Source organism: Spinacia oleracea, chromosome 2, assembly GCF_020520425.1.
Source record: "Spinacia oleracea cultivar Varoflay chromosome 2, BTI_SOV_V1, whole genome shotgun sequence".
Classification (NCBI taxonomy): Eukaryota; Viridiplantae; Streptophyta; class Magnoliopsida; order Caryophyllales; family Amaranthaceae; genus Spinacia; species Spinacia oleracea.
The window spans coordinates 8136509-8156911 of NC_079488.1; the positions used below are offsets into that span (position 1 = coordinate 8136509).

At 34.8% G+C, this 20403-nt stretch overlaps 2 protein-coding genes across 2 annotated transcripts; one reads left to right on the forward strand and one right to left on the reverse strand.

The window, feature by feature from the left end:
- The first annotated feature begins 6952 nt into the window (after positions 1-6952).
- Positions 6953-8207, forward strand: LOC110793995 (E3 ubiquitin-protein ligase SGR9, amyloplastic). Its single transcript, XM_021998938.2, has one exon. The coding sequence runs from the start codon at positions 7150-7152 to the stop codon at positions 8002-8004; it is 855 nt and encodes a 284-aa protein (XP_021854630.1). The 5' UTR covers positions 6953-7149; the 3' UTR covers positions 8005-8207.
- A 1250-nt stretch (positions 8208-9457) lies between these two features.
- Positions 9458-18766, reverse strand: LOC110793994 (glycerophosphocholine acyltransferase 1). The gene is made up of 8 exons (XM_021998937.2): positions 18509-18766; positions 18303-18401; positions 18102-18159; positions 17878-17978; positions 13196-13291; positions 13011-13104; positions 12117-12354; positions 9458-10334 (listed from the first exon to the last, which is right to left on the reverse strand). The coding sequence occupies exons 1-8, from the start codon at positions 18590-18592 to the stop codon at positions 9980-9982; spliced, it is 1125 nt and encodes a 374-aa protein (XP_021854629.1). The 5' UTR covers positions 18593-18766; the 3' UTR covers positions 9458-9979.
- Between the last annotated feature and the right edge of the window lie 1637 nt (positions 18767-20403).

A 20403-nucleotide genomic window follows, 5' to 3' on the forward strand; every position in this document is an offset into this window, starting at 1 on the left:
TTTCTCTTTTATTAATCTCACATATGAATAATTTTTTTTAATAATACAACCTTTTGGATCCATTCTCTTTTTCGAAAAATATTATCGAGGTGCCAATTAAAAAGCACGAGTCTCATATTATTTGATGATATGTTTATAGTACAAGAATTCTAACACCACTGCCAATGCTAATATAACTACAATTTTATGTCAAAAACATAAAATATAACTACAATTAGGAAGCTAGGAATAAGAATATATCCTAAATTCCAATGCTAATAAATTAAATAGGACTTTCCTAATTGCTATTAACTTCCGTAACACCCTTCAAGTTGGAGCACTGTATGGGTAAAAATGCTCAAGATAATTAAACTGACTTTTACCAAGCGCCTTAGTGAATATATCTGTTAGTTGTGATGTAGCCAGATGAAGGCGCAATAATGCCTTCTGTGATTGCATCACATACAAAATGACAGTCAATTTCAATATGTTTTGTGCGTTTATGAAACCAGACTTTTAATTTGGCAATGTGCAAAACAAACTGACATCACAAGTAGAGGAATAGCCCTTAGGATGATGTATTCCAAGACTCATTAACAACCCTTTCAACCATTTTAATTCACACGTTATTGATGTCATGGAGTGATATTGGACCTCGACGTGGAAGAACGATAAATTGTATGTTGCTTCTTTGTTTCCCATGAAATAGGTGATTGGCCCAAAAAATACAAGTCAATATGTCAGCGACCGACGAGTAATAGGGAAAGCAGCTCAGTCCGAGTCACATCATGCATCCTTGGAGAGTCAATTCACTATCTGAACGTAACAAAATCCCTTGGCATGGAGTGCCTTTGAGATATCGAACAACAAGTAAAGCAACTTCAATTGAGATAAGACATGCACCGAATAGGCAAGATCCAGTCGTGTCACGGCCAAATAATTAAATGAGTCGACCAACAAGTCGGGGATCGATAGGCTTCGGGATCCACAAGTGACATAGTTGAGGATTATTGTGAAATGTGGGAGATCAATAGCTCTTTCATTTGATTGATTTGGAGAAGGAATCTCTTCACAATTCCCTAAACGGATTTTCTTTATGCAGCTTCCATCATTTCCCCAAAGTTATATGAGAATTAAGCTTAACAGGAACAACTTGAATGATTCTTCCTTCAAGCTTAATATCTTTCACTTTAGATGTATTTCTCACATTAGATGTAACCTTTTCAACAGAGGAGGAAGATTCACCAGCCATGTAATGATGCCAAGGAAATCCATGCGTTGATGAATTTTCATTTTCCGTAACATCATTCTTATAAGCACATTCCTGTGGGAACCATAAATGATTAAATGTCACGTGTCACCCTATCTTTCATTTATAAATATATACGAAGCATATTTTTTTTTTCCAATTTTTCCTTTTGTTGTTTGTTATATGAATTATTTTACAGCTTCAACACCTCTTCGATCTAGTATATCTTCCTCATTCAACATCAAATTACCATTTAATTCATACACTCATTCAACCCCTTCCACTCATCTCCCTCTCTAACACTCAATATTAGTTATCATCTAATTTACATATTTTTTCTACTTTCGGGTATAACTATTGTATACCACATTAAAACATAATGTTCACAAGAATTCAAAATGGACACAAGCCACTTATTCCATTGAAAATAATGTTTTAAAACCAAGAAATTAATTAAATAAATACGTAAGTAAATAACTACACCCTCCCCTCCTAAATTACATAACAATGTATAATTATGTGCAATGAAAATAATAGTAAACATAGGCTATTATATAATTTTTTTAATCCATCCGTTTTTTATATGGTTACACTCACAGAAAACATTCAGAATAGATCAGATCAGACCATACAAAAAACTAGAAAAATCAGACTAAATCAAATGAAGAGAACAAGGCTTTAACGATATTTTCAAGTTGTACGTGACGTTATCAATGTTTTTCTCACTCAATTTTATACTAATAATCATATTATTTTTGTCAAGAACAAGACATCAACAAAGTTTATAAATTAACAAGAACCGGAAAAAAAAATCATAAAAAGAGAAGAAGGGTAAATTATACATACCCAACAAATGAAAGAGGCAAAGGTAATTTAATTATCCCCACATTCAAATAATCAGGTAATTTACTGACTTGATTGAGTATATGTGCATGCTTCAAAATGTAAGCATCACTAGTTTGTAAACTCCTCTTCCTCTTTCTTTTCTTCATGACCGATGCCTTCAAAAATTGTGTTTTAAAATTTACCAAAATAACAAATGTGTTTTAAAATACTCTATAATCTTTAGTGGTTTTTGTCTTCCAAGTTTGTGAATGAAACACTCAATTTATAAGAATCCATTTCCAATGGCTTTAATTATTTTATTAAGTTTTATTATCTCCTCAATTTTTTGTTGCCATATTTTAAAATCTTCATGATTTATTTCCTTTTCAAGATTAACTATTCATATTCTTGCCATATTTGTAAAAATCCACATGATTTGTTTCTTTTGTAAGATCAATTATTCATATTTTTGCCATATTTGTAAAAAAATCCCCATGATTTGTTTCTCTTGTAAGATCAATTATTCATATTTTTGCCATATTTGTAAAAATCTCCATGATTTGTTTCTCTTGAAAGATAAATTATTCATACTTTTTTCATGTTTGAAAATATCCATGATTTGTTTCTTTTGAAAGAAAAATTATTCATATTCTTGTCATATTTGAAAATCTCTGGGATTTATTTCTTTTGAAAGATGTACTACCTCCGTTCCTATATATTCTTTACGGTTACTGTTTTCATGTGAATTAAGGTAAATGTCAGGGTGAGCAAGTGGGTTAGTTATTTGCAAGTGGGTGAAAGTGACTTCTTGTTTAAGGGTGAAAGTAAATGAATAAAAAAATCAGAATAGAGGATGTAATTATGCAGGTGGGCCAAAAAATGTTGTAAGTGGATGAATAAGAATGGAGGGTATAATTGTAAACATTATATTCTAAAAGTAGAATAAAGCATAAGTATAAATAATTTTTAGGGAACGGACTTAAACGAAAAGCGTAAATAACTTTCAAGAATGGAGTTACTTAGTATTATTTATACTCCTTTTATATTTGAAATACTCATGTTTTTTTCTTCTTGAAAATCAATTATTCATACTCTTGCCATACTCAAAAATATTCGGGATTAATTCTTTTGAAAGATTCATTAATTATTCATACACCCTCTATACAAATGCAATCTACTACTTTAGTGATACTTAATTATATATGAAAAAACATATTATTGTGGAATTTTATTAGATTCGAAAAATCATAATCTTGTGAAATTTGGTTAGATTCGTCTTAATTTATACTACCTCCGTTTCAAAAAATTCTTTACGTTTTGGAAAATGTGTACAAAGTATAAAAACTTTGACCGTAAATTCTCACCATTATATACATCAAAACGTTACATGTAAGATCTTGTTAGATTGGTCTCGGGACGTATTTTTAGAATATCAAATTTTTATGATTTTTTCACTTACGAAATTGGATATATTAGTAGTTAAATATTTCATTGGAGTCCGTGCAAATAGTAACTGTAAAGATCTTTTTGAAACGGAGGTAGTAGTACTTAAATATTAAATTTGTATTTTTTTGGTTAATGAAAGCGGGGTACTATTTTTTAGAAGACAAATTATATATTCATACTGTTATTACGAACTTCTATATTTATTTCCCACTTACTTAGTAAGACAAACATAGTACTCCCTCTGTTTCGAATAAATACAAGACTTGTCTTAAATGGTCGTATTTGAAGAGGTGCAACACTTCTAGTTTTGGAAACTGAATGAATTGATCTCTTTGCTCTAAATACGCATTTAATGTATTTATAAAATGTCTAATAAATACAAGTGAGATCACATTTATTAACAATTAATTATTCAGTGAGATCAAATGATCGAAATATGTAACAGGGAGCCGCTTTTTATCAGTGGATCTGTGAAATTACTGAGAGGAAGAAGGGAGTCTTCAATCTCCATAAATGAATGACAAACTTACACGTTGCTCAATTAATTGGACTGTTTAGTGGATCAGATTAATGTAGATCTGCTACACCAAAATCCTTATGAAAAATGGATGATTAACCTAAAAGTTAATATAGAGAAAGCCAAGTGAATAAAATTAAACAAAAGGTGACACAAAATTTGCAATTATTAAACCATGTTAGAGACTTGGGGAACAATGGAGTTCATACAAAGGCGATAATTTCTCATTGATTTTGCAAAATGTCTTTGAGTTATTATTCCATTTCTGCTTGTTTCTTTGCAATTATTTGCAGTGTAGATCAAAGGAGATTAATTGGGAATGTAGCTACTTGGACTTTGTGCATAAATCATATGCACATGCATAGGTGATAGGGGTGTGAATTCGGACAAACAGATTGGGTTTGGGTCAGGTTCATCTATTCATGTTTACACAAGTTGATCATTTGGCTAACGGGTCGGATCTGGTTGGGTTCGAAAATTAGCAGGTCAGGTTGATTAACCACAGTTTCATATCGAATCGGGTTCATATCGGATCGGATTATAATCGAGTCGGTTCATATCAGATCGAATTATAATCGAGTCGGGTTGGAACGCATTGGGTTGTAAACAGGTTTAACCTGATTGTAGCAACTTCAATTCATATCATATCAGGTGAGGCTCATACCGGGTTGGGCTCATCAGATAGAGGTCTGAAACGGGTTGGGTTGAACAAGTGTAGTCATGTTACATCGGGTTCAGGTTCTTATCAGTTCAGGTTCTTATCATTTCAATTCTTATCGCTTTGGGTTCATACAATGTGGATACATTAGTAGCGGGACGTACAAAATCATTAGCGGGCATATACTTCGGATCAGGTCAATTCGATTCCAAATTATAAAAACACAATATCGGGTTATTACTAAAATAAAAGGAGATGTATTATTGAGAATGTTGCTAATTGGACTTTGTGCACAAATCATATACACATGCATATGGATATGTAACTACGTCAATCGATCAATTGCATTGTGATCCACAAGACCACAACAAATTAACCCTACTTTTTTTTCTTAACAAATCCAATTGCAATCAAATCAAATCCATTGCACAAATCCAATTGCATATGTCCATAACATTCTGTGCACAACTTGGAGTTTGCTTTTGCCTTTACCTACCTCGCCTTTTTTTGGTGTTCAATGTTTCTATACACTAGAAGTTCGTCTTATATATTTCGGGGGATTGTACATTTGTACTAGTTAATTGCAATATCTTGCTTTAAAATATTTATTAAACCGAATATATGTATATAAGATAATATAAAATGTAGGAAAATCGATATTAGCAGTCCTAACGATGGATAATACGTTTTGAAAGGACTTAACTTTTTATTAAATTAGGGTGTACCTAACTTTTAAGGATATCATCTCAAAAGGATCTTCATGCAGTATTAACCTGCTCAACCAGTTAATATAGCCTCAAAATCTGGTGTTGTCTCCGCTATTTCTTCTTTCACTCAACCACGTGCTAACGTGCTTGCATTCACAATCCAAAAGTTGGGATCATACGGAGTTAATAAAAAAGTTTGGACTTTATAAAACAGACTATTTATAATTAAGACTGTTAATGTCAATTTTTCCTTAAAGATGGTAAATTACTTTTAACTGCATGAAGATGTTGGAAATTTGGAATGACCAGAGCAATTTACCATCTTTAAGGGAAAATGGAATTCATCCCATTGTTTTGTCCTTTACAAATAGCTAATAAAAAATCTGGTACAGATTATAGATAATGCATATGGAGTATACATACAAGTAATAGTAGATTTTTACGTTGGAAAAACTATTAAATTAGTAAAAGATATACGAAGTATAAATATTTTCATATCTTAGTCATAAAAGCTACGGAGTAAAATATATAGACGCAATGTAATCACATATCTTGAGTACTACCCAGGATTTAAAACACGTATTCCATATTTTCATACCTTCGTTCCTTAAATATTGCACCATATTGATTCAAAAGGTCTTGTATATACAAGGTGTATAATAAGTTTATTGTACACCAACATAACTTTTACCAGTTTTCTCTAATTTTTATGTAATTAAAAAAAATGATAGATAAACATCTTAAAAGATTAAATGATTAATTTTATACATTATTAGTGATTTCCAATGATTTTTTTATTAAAATGAACAAATTTATTACTAAAAAATAGATAACTTTTACCTATATAAGGGTAAATTTTAAGCATTTTACGTTAACTTTAACTTCGGTGTACAATATTTATCGTACACACCATATAAATAAGAATTTGTGATGTCGATTTTACACTCACCAACAAGTGACTTTGACCTCTTAATATCTCAAACTATACATAAGTAAAAGTAAAATAAAAAATTTGATATTTAGAAAGTATATATCGATACATATCTAATAAGTTCCTAAATATATGATTACATATATATTTTCTTACGTATATATTACTACCTCCGTTTTAAAAAGATCTTTATACACTTGCTATTTGCACGGACTCCGGTGTAATGTTTGACCGTTAATATATCCCATTATGTGTTGCAAAAAATTATAAAAAGTTGATATTTATAAAAAATACATTTCGAGACAAATCTAAGAAGATATCTTATAATAATTTTTGATAGATATAATAGTGAGAATTTATGGTCAAATTTTTGATTTTTGGACACATTTTTCAAAGTGTAAAAGAATTTAATGCAACGGATGTAGTACAAAAGATAGTCAAAGACACAACGTAACTAGTGTAAAGTCAAAATGATGCGATATTTGTGGGACGGGAGAAGTATAATAGGATGACAATACACTCCGTAACCGGATTAGTGATATAAACACTAGATTAGCCTTTTGCTTTTCGGATTTTACCTTTAACTTTAGGGAGAATAATCACTTCTAGTCTTCTATATTAAGGCCTTCGACGTGGTCGGACTATGAAATTATGCAAAATAGTCAAAGTGAGAAATTCTTGTGGCCCAAACAAGCCACAAAAATGGCTATATAAACTAAATGTCCCACACATCAATTCCTTCATTTACAGGACTTCTCTTCCCCACTAACACAAAAAAAGTTAGATGATCATACAAAGAATCCTATAATCTATAATCAAAGAATCCTATAATCTATAATGGCAGACCAATCTACAACAACAACAACAGAATCAATGATCATGGCTGCCCTCTCTACACTCACCTCTTCTCAACTAACCTCACTCTCCGCCTCCCTCTCGGCCGCCTTCCGCCGCCACAACCACCACCTCGCATCGCTCCTCACTTCCCCCACCCTCTTTGCTCACACCCTCAACCACCTCTACTCCCTTTCACTCTCTGAAAAATCCCTCCTCATCGCTCGCCACCTCCTCTCCTTCCTCCACCTCCTTACACCCTTCTTATTCCCTCTGTCGTCGTCATCACCTGTGTATATACCCTCCTCCAACAGGGTTCGACTTCGTGATCTCGATTCCGTCTTGTTACTCTTATTCTTCTGTGAAGTTCGTCAGCACCAGCCGACAATTCTGGAGAACGTATCCCCTGCACGCTGGCAGGGGATACTGAAAACGTATGGCTCTGATACCATATTAGGTAACCTATACACAGGGTTCGCATTATCCCTATCTCCCTACCAAGTGTTGGGGGCTCTAGTAGACCTGGTAGTAAAGTGCAGGAGGTTTGTCGGTTCGAAAGGGTGTGATGGCGTTGAGGCGGGGAAGGAGGTAGCGGCATCCGTGGACGCGGTGGTGGCGTTGCCGTCAGTCGAGAGTGGTGGTGGGGTAGAGTGTGTGATATGCAAAGAGGAGATGAGTCAAGGGAGGGATGTGTGTGAACTTCCATGTCAACACAAATTCCATTGGAAGTGTGTGTTGCCTTGGCTTAGCAAAAGAAACACATGTCCTTGTTGTAGGTTCCTGCTGCCGACGGATGACGTCTACGGCGAGATCCAACGGTTGTGGGATGCCATTGTTAAACTTGGTCTGCAGATATAAATTTGGAGCTAGTTGGCTAGTTGCTAGAATGATAGATTATCTAATTAATCTTGTGCTCCATATATAATTTCGTGGATACAATTATTATTGTTATCGTAATTTAGGAATCAATTACAAAACTCTTATTATTAGGAATATGCAAGTCCAATGTACAGGTTGTTCTCCTGTCATATACAACTACAACTAGGTGTAGTTTTTTGTCACTTTTGGTTTGAGGTGGGGCTTAGGATAGACTTTCGGTGGACAAAAATTGATAAATACGAAATACATACTAGTGAGTAAAGATGGTTGTAGACCATGATGGACACGAAAAAAATACGGCCTGGCACGAGCAAGATGTATTGTGTCGGGACTAGGGCGATGGTTGTAGGCCGGGCCGCCGGGACGACCGGCACGGGCACGAAAAAACATGGCCCGACACGTGTAAGACGATTGCCTCATGACTAGGCCGCGATTTTTTTTTGGAAAAAACACGATACGATTCTACCCAGCATGACAAAGCACGCTACATTTAGTAAAATTAAGCTTATACACGACGGTCCGACTCGGCTTAGCACAAGGGCCTCAGGCCCCGAGCCCATTTTGATAATTTGGTCTGGTACGATGCAGATTGGGCTTGACATGGGTCGGACTCGTTCAGATTCATATATAGTTCGTGGGCTCAACCCGACCCGACCCACATCCATCTTTACTACAGGAGTCTTACATATGTTGTGGTTGATATTGTATACGATAGGTACATTGATTTTGATGTATTGAAATGGCTAAGAAAACAGCATGCATGATCCTACTAGATCAGAACCTCTAGGATCGTCCGATCCCCATCCAAGCATGTGATTGGGTAAAATGACAAGGAATTATAATGCGTTACATGTTTCTGTCACTATCTTACGTAGAGTATAATAAATGACGATGAATTATGGTGTTGTAGTTTTGTTAATTTACGCCACCGAAGAGAAAGGTGGACAACAATCACTTGGAATGTTTTGCAGGGAATTAATAAGTGGAGAGTATCATGCATGTACTCCATATAGTTTCAGAATTTGGGGGAAATTTGTATACTCCGTATTAATGTTGCCAATCTTTCTACTTTTAGTGCTTAAATCCATCATTAAAACCTCAGTCATTCAACATGTACAATTCTACGTGTCAGATGTTATAATGAAAGTAAGAAAGATAGAACGTAAATAAACATAGAGATTTAACATTGTTCACTAGTAATGTGTTAACCACGTCCACAAGCAGAGAAGAGGACAAAATTTATCAATATTAAGGATTTCTAATTACAGAATAAACCAGCAAAATTTGCCCAAAATTGACCCAACACAGATAAAATAATAAATAACCCTTATCTAGAATAACAGTTAGCGAAATTTTCATGTTGGGGTATTGCAGTAAAAACAATGCAAATTTGCAATAACTTCACCGGATGCCGAGGGAGAATTGCACGATCAACCAACAAAGCCAATTTCATAAGACAAGTTTCTTTTAAAGTTATGGACAAGTTTAAGATATTGTCCCTATACAAATTAATGATTTTAACACATACACAATTACACAAATATACTTTAAAGTCAACGAGAAATTATCTCATAATAAAACCTGCAGATGCATCCTAATACATGACTAATTGACTATGCTTGATCAGATTATAGACAAGACAGGAAGTTCATCGTCAAAAAGCAGTACATTCATTCTTATATTTAAGTATGAACTGAAGTTCATTCATAAAAAAAACACGAGGGAAAATGAAATCATTAATAAGGCGGGCATGGGAGATTGCAACTGTCAAGATTGTTGTATATGATCTGCAGGAACTATAGCCCGGCCCGAAAAAGTACGAGAGTTTGAGCAGACCAACTCCCGAACCGGCCTGAAAAAACCCCGTTTCATCCCCAAAAGCCTGCACCAAATTTACGGGTCTGGGTATGAATCTTTTGTGTTAAAGCCCAGCCCAGCCGGGCTTTGATCACCTCTATTGTATGTGATCTGCAGGAACTGGGGTCTGAACAGGTGATGATGATGAATCAGGCTGAGTTTCAACTTCAAGAGGTTGCATCTCTGTTTTTTTCTTCTCCTTCTGAATCACCTGTCTGGGCATAACTTCTAGTATAAAGCTTCCTCCATTCCAGACTGCGGCAGATACCTTTAGAATTTGGAAGATGACAGATAACTCATATGAAAGGAAGATGGGAACAGTGAGTGCCATTGTTGCTACAGTAAACAGAGCCTGAAAAGCTATATACATCAACATTCGATTTTGGTCCCCGAGCAAGCCACTCAGGCGCCACCATATGCTGTTTGCTTTCTGAGCTTTCTTTGAAAGTTCCCTGTAATTTTCAATGAATAATGTCATAAGAGCATGTTTGTCAAACACCAACCTTTGCTGTTCAAGAAAGAGAATTGAATGAAGAACAATAAAATAGGTAGAGAGACGAGAGAGAAAGGAAGAGAGGCAGAGTGAATCCATTCAAGAATTGGTGTTCATGAACAACAGATGGTAAACCAATTTCATGCATGGAGGGTTTAACATGTGGCATATGGGGGGACCAAACAATATTGTTTGTTTTTTTAAAAATGCAAAGTAACATTTTAGATATGGTGTTTGATAAATATTGTTAAATATTGTTGAGTTTGGTGTTGGGAGAGAGAGAATAAAATATTATATTTTATTAGGTTGAAGTCCAAACTCTTAGGTGTTTGATAAACATGCTCTAAGACCATAGTTATCAAACACCTTGGGTTGGTGTTTAGGAGAGAGAAGTGAATAAAAAATAATAAAAGAGGTAGAGAGATGAGTGAGAAAGTTAGAGAGATAATGAAACCAAAAAAAAATAAAAAATTGAATGGAAAACCAAAGTCTTGCTTGGAGATATTGACATGTGTCCTATGGGGACCAAAATTATTGGTTATCTATTTTTTTTTTAAAAATGCAATGTGATTTATGACATAGATTTGTTGTGTTAAAAATACATACCTATTGCAAATTTACAATGTCAATAAAAAAAAATTATTACAACTAAAAAAAAAAAAATATTATAAATGTCTTTATTTTTTTATGCTCTACAAATAGACACTAATATTGATCCACTTTAGATCACAAAAAATATTTATTTTCTTCTCTCTTGTTTAATTTTTTTGTTGTTAACAAAAACTTAAACAATGGCTAATAACTCATTTTTTGTTGTTTAATAAATATGCACTCTAGTACTCTACTATGATCCAACACAATATGAGGAACAACAACCAGAACCTTCAACTAGTACAAGGCTAAGGAAAAATAGGACGAACACCGATGAACCTTTTGAATATTCCTCAAACCGCGCATTGCAAGTTTATCAACATATATGGCCAATAGAGCTCGAGTGTGTGATCATGAAGTACACAAATCTCTCAAGGAAGACAAACTAGTGATTCATGTTATATGTTAGTAGTATGCAATACCACTTATTTAAGGGTTGTAATGATTGAGTTTTTAGGTAACAAGTTAAGTTTATTATTAATATAAATTATATACCTTAACAAGTGAAGTTTTTACTTAGTTTATTTTTTTAAGTATTTTTAATTAAATATTTATTAGCCGATTATAAAATTTAATTAATAAACAATTAATATGTCACTAACTTAATTAATAACGATTAATTATGCCACTAATAATTTGATTATATATACTTATCCTTAACAATATCATGAGATATAAATGTAGGTGGGGTATGGGTGATGTAGGAGAGAAATGAATTTTTGGTGTTTGATAAATGTTGTTAAATGTTATTGGTGTTGAGTTTGGTGTTGGGGAGAGAGAAATGGAAAAATATTATATTTTATTAGGTTGAAGACCAAAACCAAGGTGTTTGATAACTATGCTCTAAAGAAAATGGAGAAGGCTTCAATCAAGCCAGACAAATCCTGAAAAGTTGAGAGTAAGAAATGCCCCGATTTGGAAATCACTCGCACTTCCAATCAAGCATAAAGATATTCGCGACAGCAAATCCACAGAAATCTATACAGGGTTTATAAGATTTCAATCACCTGCTTTTACAATGAGAAAATTCATACTCTGTATATAGCATCTTTACTTTATATGTTAAAAGAAGAAAAGAAAAAGAGAATACCTGTAAGAAGTCATGACTTCTGGATCCCGCAACAGCCTCTGTCTACGCAACACATTAACTATTAGAAAGTAGAGAACTTGCCAAAGGGTGTAAGCTACCAACGGGACAAGAAACAGCCAAGTCCACGGGTATGATTTGTTTTCCACGTAAGGCCATGAGACTCTTTGAGCAGTTCCTTCAGGATGCATGGCTGCAAAGGTAGCTGGATTCCACCAACGAATAGTAAAGAAAACCAATCCTGAAAAAACAACCATTTCAAACTTTTGAGTTCTGACCAAATCACAAAAAGGGCTCCTCTCTACACCAAATAAACAACTGATTTAAAATTTTCAGATTTGTTCTGTTGCAGAGGTTTTATTGACTTGTTTCCGATAAATCATTATCCTAATTGACTTAATTCAGCCTCTCAATTTGCAGAAATTGCATAATTTATTTCACTTGCTAATACCAATTGTCGTAATTGCATAAACACAATAACCTGCCAAAACATTGACACCTCTAGAAATTGCCTCAGCAACTCATGAAGTAACAGAATTTTTGTGAAAATTGGAACAACAATATAAGCTCTAATGTAGCATATTTCTGATTTCGGGCCTAAAAGAAGAATATGGTGACAAAGAAGACAAGGTGATAAACTCATAGCCGGAATATTCTAATAAAGGAAAGATTCCCAAATCATCTAGGCACAGATTGCCACACATAAATACAACAAATTTACCATATCAGTGCATCACATGTACAGAACTACTGCTAATTACATTTCTTTTATTCTTATTCAAATCCTGTCCAAACATAAAATCAGTTTCTGAGGATTGAGGACTTCCCACAAGGTATTAATAACAAAGAAGAGATAATTTTCTGATTCCACGAAGTCCATTTAAATTCTTAGCTTACCAGGTAATAGGTGAATAAGGACACTAGTAATTTTGTCAATGGAATTAAAAACCAAGCTACATCTCCACACAATAATTGCCCATGCTAATGGCCCCTGCAATGCAAGTCAAGAATAGATTAAAAGGGAAGAGGAGTGATTGACCAACCAAATTTGAAGTAACACCAGAGTAAAAAGAATGACTTGCCTCAGCAAATGAAAAGCAAACCATAAAAAGCTTTTCATTCTTCGGATACATCAGAAGTGTAACCAAGAATATTGTATTCGCATAGTAGCAAAAGTCCTGCCACAACAAGAACAACCTAAGATGAGCTATTTCCTCATATGTTTTATACAAAAGCAATGTCCAAAAAAGAAGACAAAGCTAATCAGAAATCTTGGACTCCTGGCAATAGAAGCTAGTCTGTATTATTTATCTATTTACCATCAAGTCTCAGAGTACATAACTGTAAGCCTTAATAGGCAACAAAGTGAAGTAAAACAGCACTTGCACAGTGACACTGCTGTATAATGCAATAGTCAAAAGAAGTATTTCAATGGTCATGTATAACTAAATAGCTCAAGGAAAATAACGCATCATCTACATTGTTAAAAATAAAATTGCTGCCGAGAAATTCTCATAGATCCATTCTCACCTCCATTTCTAATCATACTTGGAAGTCCCAAACAGAACATAATTACCCAGAGTCCTATGTAAAAACTAAAATGTCCGATTTATGTTCAATTACTTCAACCTTGATCTGAGACACAAAATGACTTCCAGGTTCCAAATTAATGGAGTACTCATCATTCAGAGCACCTTCTATCCCTTTACAACTTCAAAGCACGAAGTGCTATAGCATTATTTTTCTGAACAATGATTAAGCATGCGATACGAGATCAATTTATGGGTAGACATTCAGTCAAGATATTATACTAAAAAGATTTGCAACTAGAATTATTTGTTTATGAAATTTAAACAAAAAAAGAGAGAAAATATGCCAATGCATGGTAAACTATTGCGGCTGTCAAACTGTTGACGTAGAGTTAACCAAAACACAAACAAGCATAGTATCAGACTACGAGTTGAAGTACCATCCTTCATTATGTTAGTTACATCTCTACCATATCAGATATTGGCTTTCTTTGGAATTCTTAGTTAAAGCCTATGGTAACATTAACACTTAATGGTAGAGTAATACGGGGAAGATATTTGCCTGAATTTAGAAAGTAATAATTATGGAACGGTTTAGCTGTGGCTTATTAAAGGAGTGGACAAATGAGGGAGTATAAAAGATTGGCCATTACAGTATCAAGGATATCGTGATGAGAGATTTCGATGCGAGTATATGCACCTATGAGGTCCATGGCACCACTTATGATTGCTTCTTTTTAAAAAAATATAACGATACAGTCGAACAACTAAAGAATATATGCAAACATACAGGAACAGATGCTCATGACAATTGAAGATGTTATAACGGATGCAAGAAAGATTAAATAACGTAAATAAAGAACGCAGAGATTTAACGTGGTTCACTAACGATGTGTTAGCTACGTCCACAGGCAGGGAGGAGGAAAGTTTTATTGATCTTAAGGAGTACAGATTACATAATACAACTAGGTTATGACCTAGAGAGTTTATATAGTACTCTCTATACAAATCATAGAAAAAAAACGCGGATGCGGTCGCGTTCGCGGTAACGGTCGCGTTGTCGCGGAAACCGCTTGTAACGGAAGAATAGAACGGATCGCGGCTAACGCGGTGTGAATTTTTTGAAAAAACCCACGTTAGCATGTCTAAGCCTTATTATTACATTTTTAGTCTAAAAAGTATTATATCAAGACAATATAACCAAATCTATCCTAATATGAGTGACTATTATATTCTGTGAACAAATAAGCGCTAGAAATATCATGTTTCATAAACTACATAACTAATTACAAAAATATTTTTGGTCAATTTATGTAAAAGAACGGTGTAACGGAGAAAAAAACGTCTAACGCGGCAAGTCACCGTTACGTAACGGACGTCGCGGGGAGAAAGACGTGATTTTTGTCAAACCGTAACGTAACGGGTTTTCGCGTAACGGCAAATCCAAAATAGGTTACAGAACGGAACGGCCGAGTTTTAATTCCATGATACAGATGCGAAAAGCCCAGAAAATAGGCCCAAAACAGATAAGCCTAGTCCAGAACCACAGATACCGTAAAGTTCCCCGAACCCCCATCGGGACCACGTTGCGAGATCCCCGTGCTTGGGCGTTGCAATAGGGGCTTGACCGATTCAAGGCATTATTCTAACAGAAGAGATGAAAAAAAAAGGGAATGTCGTACGTCGATAATTGATATTACAGATGCCTGCTTATTCACCAATGAAAAGGACTAGCTGTAATTAAAAAAAGTACATATAACCTAAGTTGTCAAGAAGATTTTGAGCTACTTTGCCCTTTTTTCTATGGAAATTAAGCCACTTTTAGGGTGATGGGAAAAGGATGACCACAACAAATTAAGCACAGCTGGACCTCCATTTACAGCCTTCCATATCTATATCCGTACAATTCGAGACGCATCCAGTACAGCTCCCATCCAAATTGTGACCAGAAACAGTACAAAGTAAAGCAACTTTGGATTTGGTTGTGCAAATCTGCTTAACTAGTCTCTTTCAATAACTACTCATGTGTTCTGTTGGCGTAACTCTGTTATATTTACTTTTAACAACTAATCTTTTGTATACATAAGCACTACCTTAACATGAAGATTCAAGAATAATCACATTAGTTGCAAGGATGTTCATAGCACCCCCCATTCCAAAACAAAGGCCTCGTAGCACTTCTGTTCATTGCCAAGGTTCATGCTCCTCCATGTGCGCTACATATGGACCTAAACAGCACTAGCTGACAGCAAGTTTATCCTTTCCAAAAACAGAAGGGAGTGAGAGAGCTGACCAGAAATGAAAGATGATATAGCTTCGCCAACCCTAATTGCCCAATCAACCCTTCGGGTCCTAGCTACTACAATATGAGAATTCAAAGAAAGGGAAAGTTTTTCCATGTCATACTATTAAAATTTTAAAACTAGTCAATCAAGAGGGATTCTTAACTTTTGAAGTTATACACAACAATACTTGGTTGAGCTCCCATTCCCTTTACAATACTATAAACCCTACCCATTCGGAAGAAAAAGTAGGTAAAAGTAACACAGCATGTCTATCGTGAGGGTCCCAAGCAAGTAGCTTTTGGGGGGGAATGAGGTATTTCTTCAAGTGCTTCTAGGTTATGCACTTTTCCGTCTAGGTTATTCATCTTTTCAAAATAACCATTCGGTAGACAAGCTAATTATCACAGGTGAATATGTAACCCAATCAGTATTAGTTTGAAATTGAGAATATTAACCACAATTTGAAACCTCAAGGAGGATCATCACGTGATGATCGGAGTACATTAGTGGGGCAAAGGGTAATAAGGTGTGAATGGTGAGGAACATAAATGCTCTACGTTTCACTTAATTTTGAGGTCAAAGAGGCACACTTAGGTCACTCCACAATCGACATGCCCAAGAGACATAGAGATTCCATTAAATGAAGGGTCAATCTGAGAACATTTTCCCACGAGATCATTTCAAAATCCCAGAAAACTCAATGTTACTTTGAGAAAATTAAATGCCCCTCTATTTGGATATAGAGAAAACGATGACTTCAGCATCGGAGGAGGAAATTGCCTCTTTATTCTTGGAGAGGAATAATATGCATATTTAATTACATTATCATGAGGAGGTCCAGGGAAAATTTTAGAGGTAAAGGCAAGACACCTTTAGAAATTTAATTTAGAACTGCAAACGTGGTCAAAGTCAATACAGAAGTTCTCAGAAAGAAATTAAGATATACAATGTGAATGACCTCTTACCTATGTCCCCAATGTCTATCCAATAATGTATGAGAAACATATGGGTCAGTGTTCAAGCGTCTGACCCGGCTATTTTGTAAAAGAATTACGATTTTGGCCCAAAATGAAACAGGTATTTGAGGTTAAATGAATAGTCTGAGGAGTAAAGAAGAATAAATGAACCTCTAACAGATGTAATTCCTGTGTTGATGACTTAAGCATGCGTACCCGACGTACTGAGGTACAAAAGCAGAGTTACAATCTACATGACTCATCAATTTGTACTTCTAGAATCTAGATACAAAAGTTCAACTTCTCACTAGAAAGGTTCTGGTTCCTATCTTCTTTTGCACCTTAAATTAGTTTGTCAGCTTAATTAGTGTTTCAAGAAGCACCAACAAAACGCTTACATTGTTTCTTCAACAGCTATCAAAGTACTACTATGCATCGTTCAGTAAATGTCATAGATAGAGCTTTCTTTTAAGTACCATTCCATTCATTTAACAGCTTTGGGACCAACTAATGACTAACTAACTACTATTCCATTCATTTAATAGCTTTGGGACCAACTAATGACTAACTTACTGTTGCATTGATTGATCACAGTGAGCATTTCTCAAACAGGGTACCCTATTGTCTATACGTAGTAGAGCTAAACTTCGTATTTGAAGACCGCAATCCGAAAACAACCTAGTTCGTGTTCCCATACAACACACCGAGTTGGTGTTGTTGTTGCTTAACCCGCCAATAGAAATCATATTTTTCGAACAATGAAGTTCAATGTTCAAGCTAAAATGCACTGTTTCTCCATTTTTCTTATCGAATTACTGTCGAAAATGCCACACCATGCATTCCTTGGAGACCGGAGTGGGCTACAATAGCAGGTGGAGGATACAAGTGCAAAAATAAAAGATGAGACAGCGCCATTTAACAGTCCTTATATATAATAATTATACTACTGATATGTACTGAAAACATGATGTGAGGTAGTTGAGACCAGACTTACCAGAAGATAGTAATGCCACTTCTTGTACCGATAGTAAATCCATCTAAGTGGAACAAATGTAACATAGAATAAACAATACACATATGGAACATCTTGTGGCCCTGAAAATTGAAAGTTCGAACATAAATGCTACTAGTCTATAACTACTCAACAACCTACAACTACACTCAATAAATAAAATACTGCAAATCAATGATCAGATGGCAAGAGAATTGAAGACTCACTTGCCCCAAGTAGAAAGCAAAATCCTCCAAACCCTAGTACACCACACAAATAAGTAACCTGACATCAAACAACAACAACAACAAAAAACCCACAAAATTTCAGCTGCGCATTTAAACAAACACCTTACATGCATTCAATAAATCCGCATATTCAACACAGAAATCAAAACGAATGAACTCAAATTATTAAATTTAGCAAACCTTATTGATGAATCGTTCGTGTTCTTCAGCTTGTTTAGCAATCCGTTCCGCATGTTCAGATATGATCTTCTTCGTTTTGTCTCGTGTTTCTGCAACTTTCTTCAAGAATTAAACATACCCATTTCAGAATCAATCGCGCAACTCACAAAAACCCAATCAAATTCGATAAAAACCAACGAAATAAGAGAGAGAGTTGGTGGGGTTACCTTAGATCGATCTATTAACCTCTGTTTAACTTTCTCAAATGAATGTTCATTGGGTTCTTCAAATCCTTCATCACTGCTCGTCATTTTGATTGCCTTTACTAATTATGCGTGTTCTAAATTGTTCGATTGATCAATTGGGAAGTATATGAGTTTCTAAATATGGAAGTTTAGGATCTTTGGTATCGAGAATCATCAATCCTGTGTGCGTTTCTGGATTTTCTGACAAGATGTTGTTGGCACCACTACACGTCAAATTATAAAATAAAAAAGTAAATAAATAAAGGTGGTGAGGGAGATTATCCATCAATTGAATATTTTTTTTCTTACGTGGATGACGTAGAAAGTGTCCACGTATGCTTCTTGAAACTTACTAATTTTGAAATTGTTGCATAAAGAAATGTTAGGAATTTTGTCAACAAAAAAACTTGTATTCATAAATTCGGTAGTCATTTTCATGATTTCAAATGTTTTAAATTGCTAGAAATACCAAAAGAGTTAGAAATAAGATAGATTTGATAATAGTTGTATGCATGGGAATATGGGATTCGAAGAGATATATTACAGATTTACAGCTATTTAAAGGAATAGAATATTAAGCATTCGTAATATTCTACTTTAATTTGACTTTTTTTAATGAAGTAGGGTTGGAGAATATACCGCAACCCGCAATTACTACTTTTAAAGACGTACAACAGCAAAATGATGTTCAGCAATGAAAGCGGGTAGGCAGACAACGATTCAAGGTAACCCATCTTGGGGATTAGAGGTATTCGAAAGGCTGGAAATTTGCTACTCCAGAGGTCGGCTTGGAAAGTGGTGTCTGGAACGAGTATCTTAGCCGCCAAGGATAAGTTGATAATGGGAAAGTACATGTGTTTAATTGTAATGTTCGCGTACCGGATGCAAAATGAGAATCTCCGTTCTCGTGGTTTTGAAATTGATACCACTTGTGATGCATGTTCTATAATGGAGGAAGATTCTCAACATTTGTTTAGATCATGTTCTTTGGCGCAACATGTTTGGAGGAGTGTGTCTGGATATTCACATCAAATCATAATGAGAACTTTAGTCTTACATACTGGATTCTCTGCTTATATCCGATATTTTATAACCTAAGATGGAAAGGATGGAAATAGATTGCCAACGCGTAAGTATATTATGGGCTTTATGGGTTTCCGTGAATAACCACACTTTCTGAAAACAACCTACAAGTGTTGCATTAGTATTTTTAATTGTCGACAACACTTTACAGCAATATCATGTTTTTGGACCTCCAGGGAGCATAGTTTGACTATTCATCACCAATTGCAAGTGATAGAGATAGAAATCTACTAGGATTTAATCTCTTGGAATATTTGATGTATATTAGACTTCCAGTCAATTTAGTGATCCTAATTCTATTATGACTCATATTGTAATCCATATATATTTGATCAATGGAATACACTTCAATTCAAAAAGTTTCTCATAATCTAACATCGTATCAGAGTTTAGGTTTAGATCTAGCTTCCACAAAATTTTATTTTTCGATCTTAGAAAAGTATTCGTTCACCCACCATAATTCTTCCGCAACTTTTGGTCTCCACCACACTCTCCTTCTTGAGTTCACTTTATTCCAATATCACAAGTTTGCTTAGTTGTCATAAATTTTTGATTTTCTTTACAAAACAAATATTAGTGCTACTTTTTCGATTATTTGATACGAAAGTAACAGTGGATACCATAGCACTAGTTTGTCCCAATGGCTAAGGATGATAAAGTTCCTCCACCTGCTACCTCCTCGGAATTTCACCCTGTTTTGGAAGACAACAACATTAAAAACGCAATCCCTCTGATTCTTGATCGCGAAAAGGCACAATATTTCAATTGGGTTGAACTTTTTGAATGTGATGCTC

Coding starts and splice junctions, on each gene's coding strand:
- LOC110793995 (XM_021998938.2), top strand. CDS start 7,150: ATGGCAGACCAATCTACAACAACAACAACAGAATCAATGATCATGGCT.
- LOC110793994 (XM_021998937.2), bottom strand. CDS start 18,592: ATGACGAGCAGTGATGAAGGATTTGAAGAACCCAATGAACATTCATTT. Junction 17,979..18,101: donor TTGCTTTCTACTTGGGGCAA/GTGAGTCTTCAA, acceptor TTCAATTTTCAG/GGCCACAAGATGTTCCATAT. Junction 10,335..12,116: donor GAAGTCATGACTTCTTACAG/GTATTCTCTTTT, acceptor TGAAAATTACAG/GGAACTTTCAAAGAAAGCTC.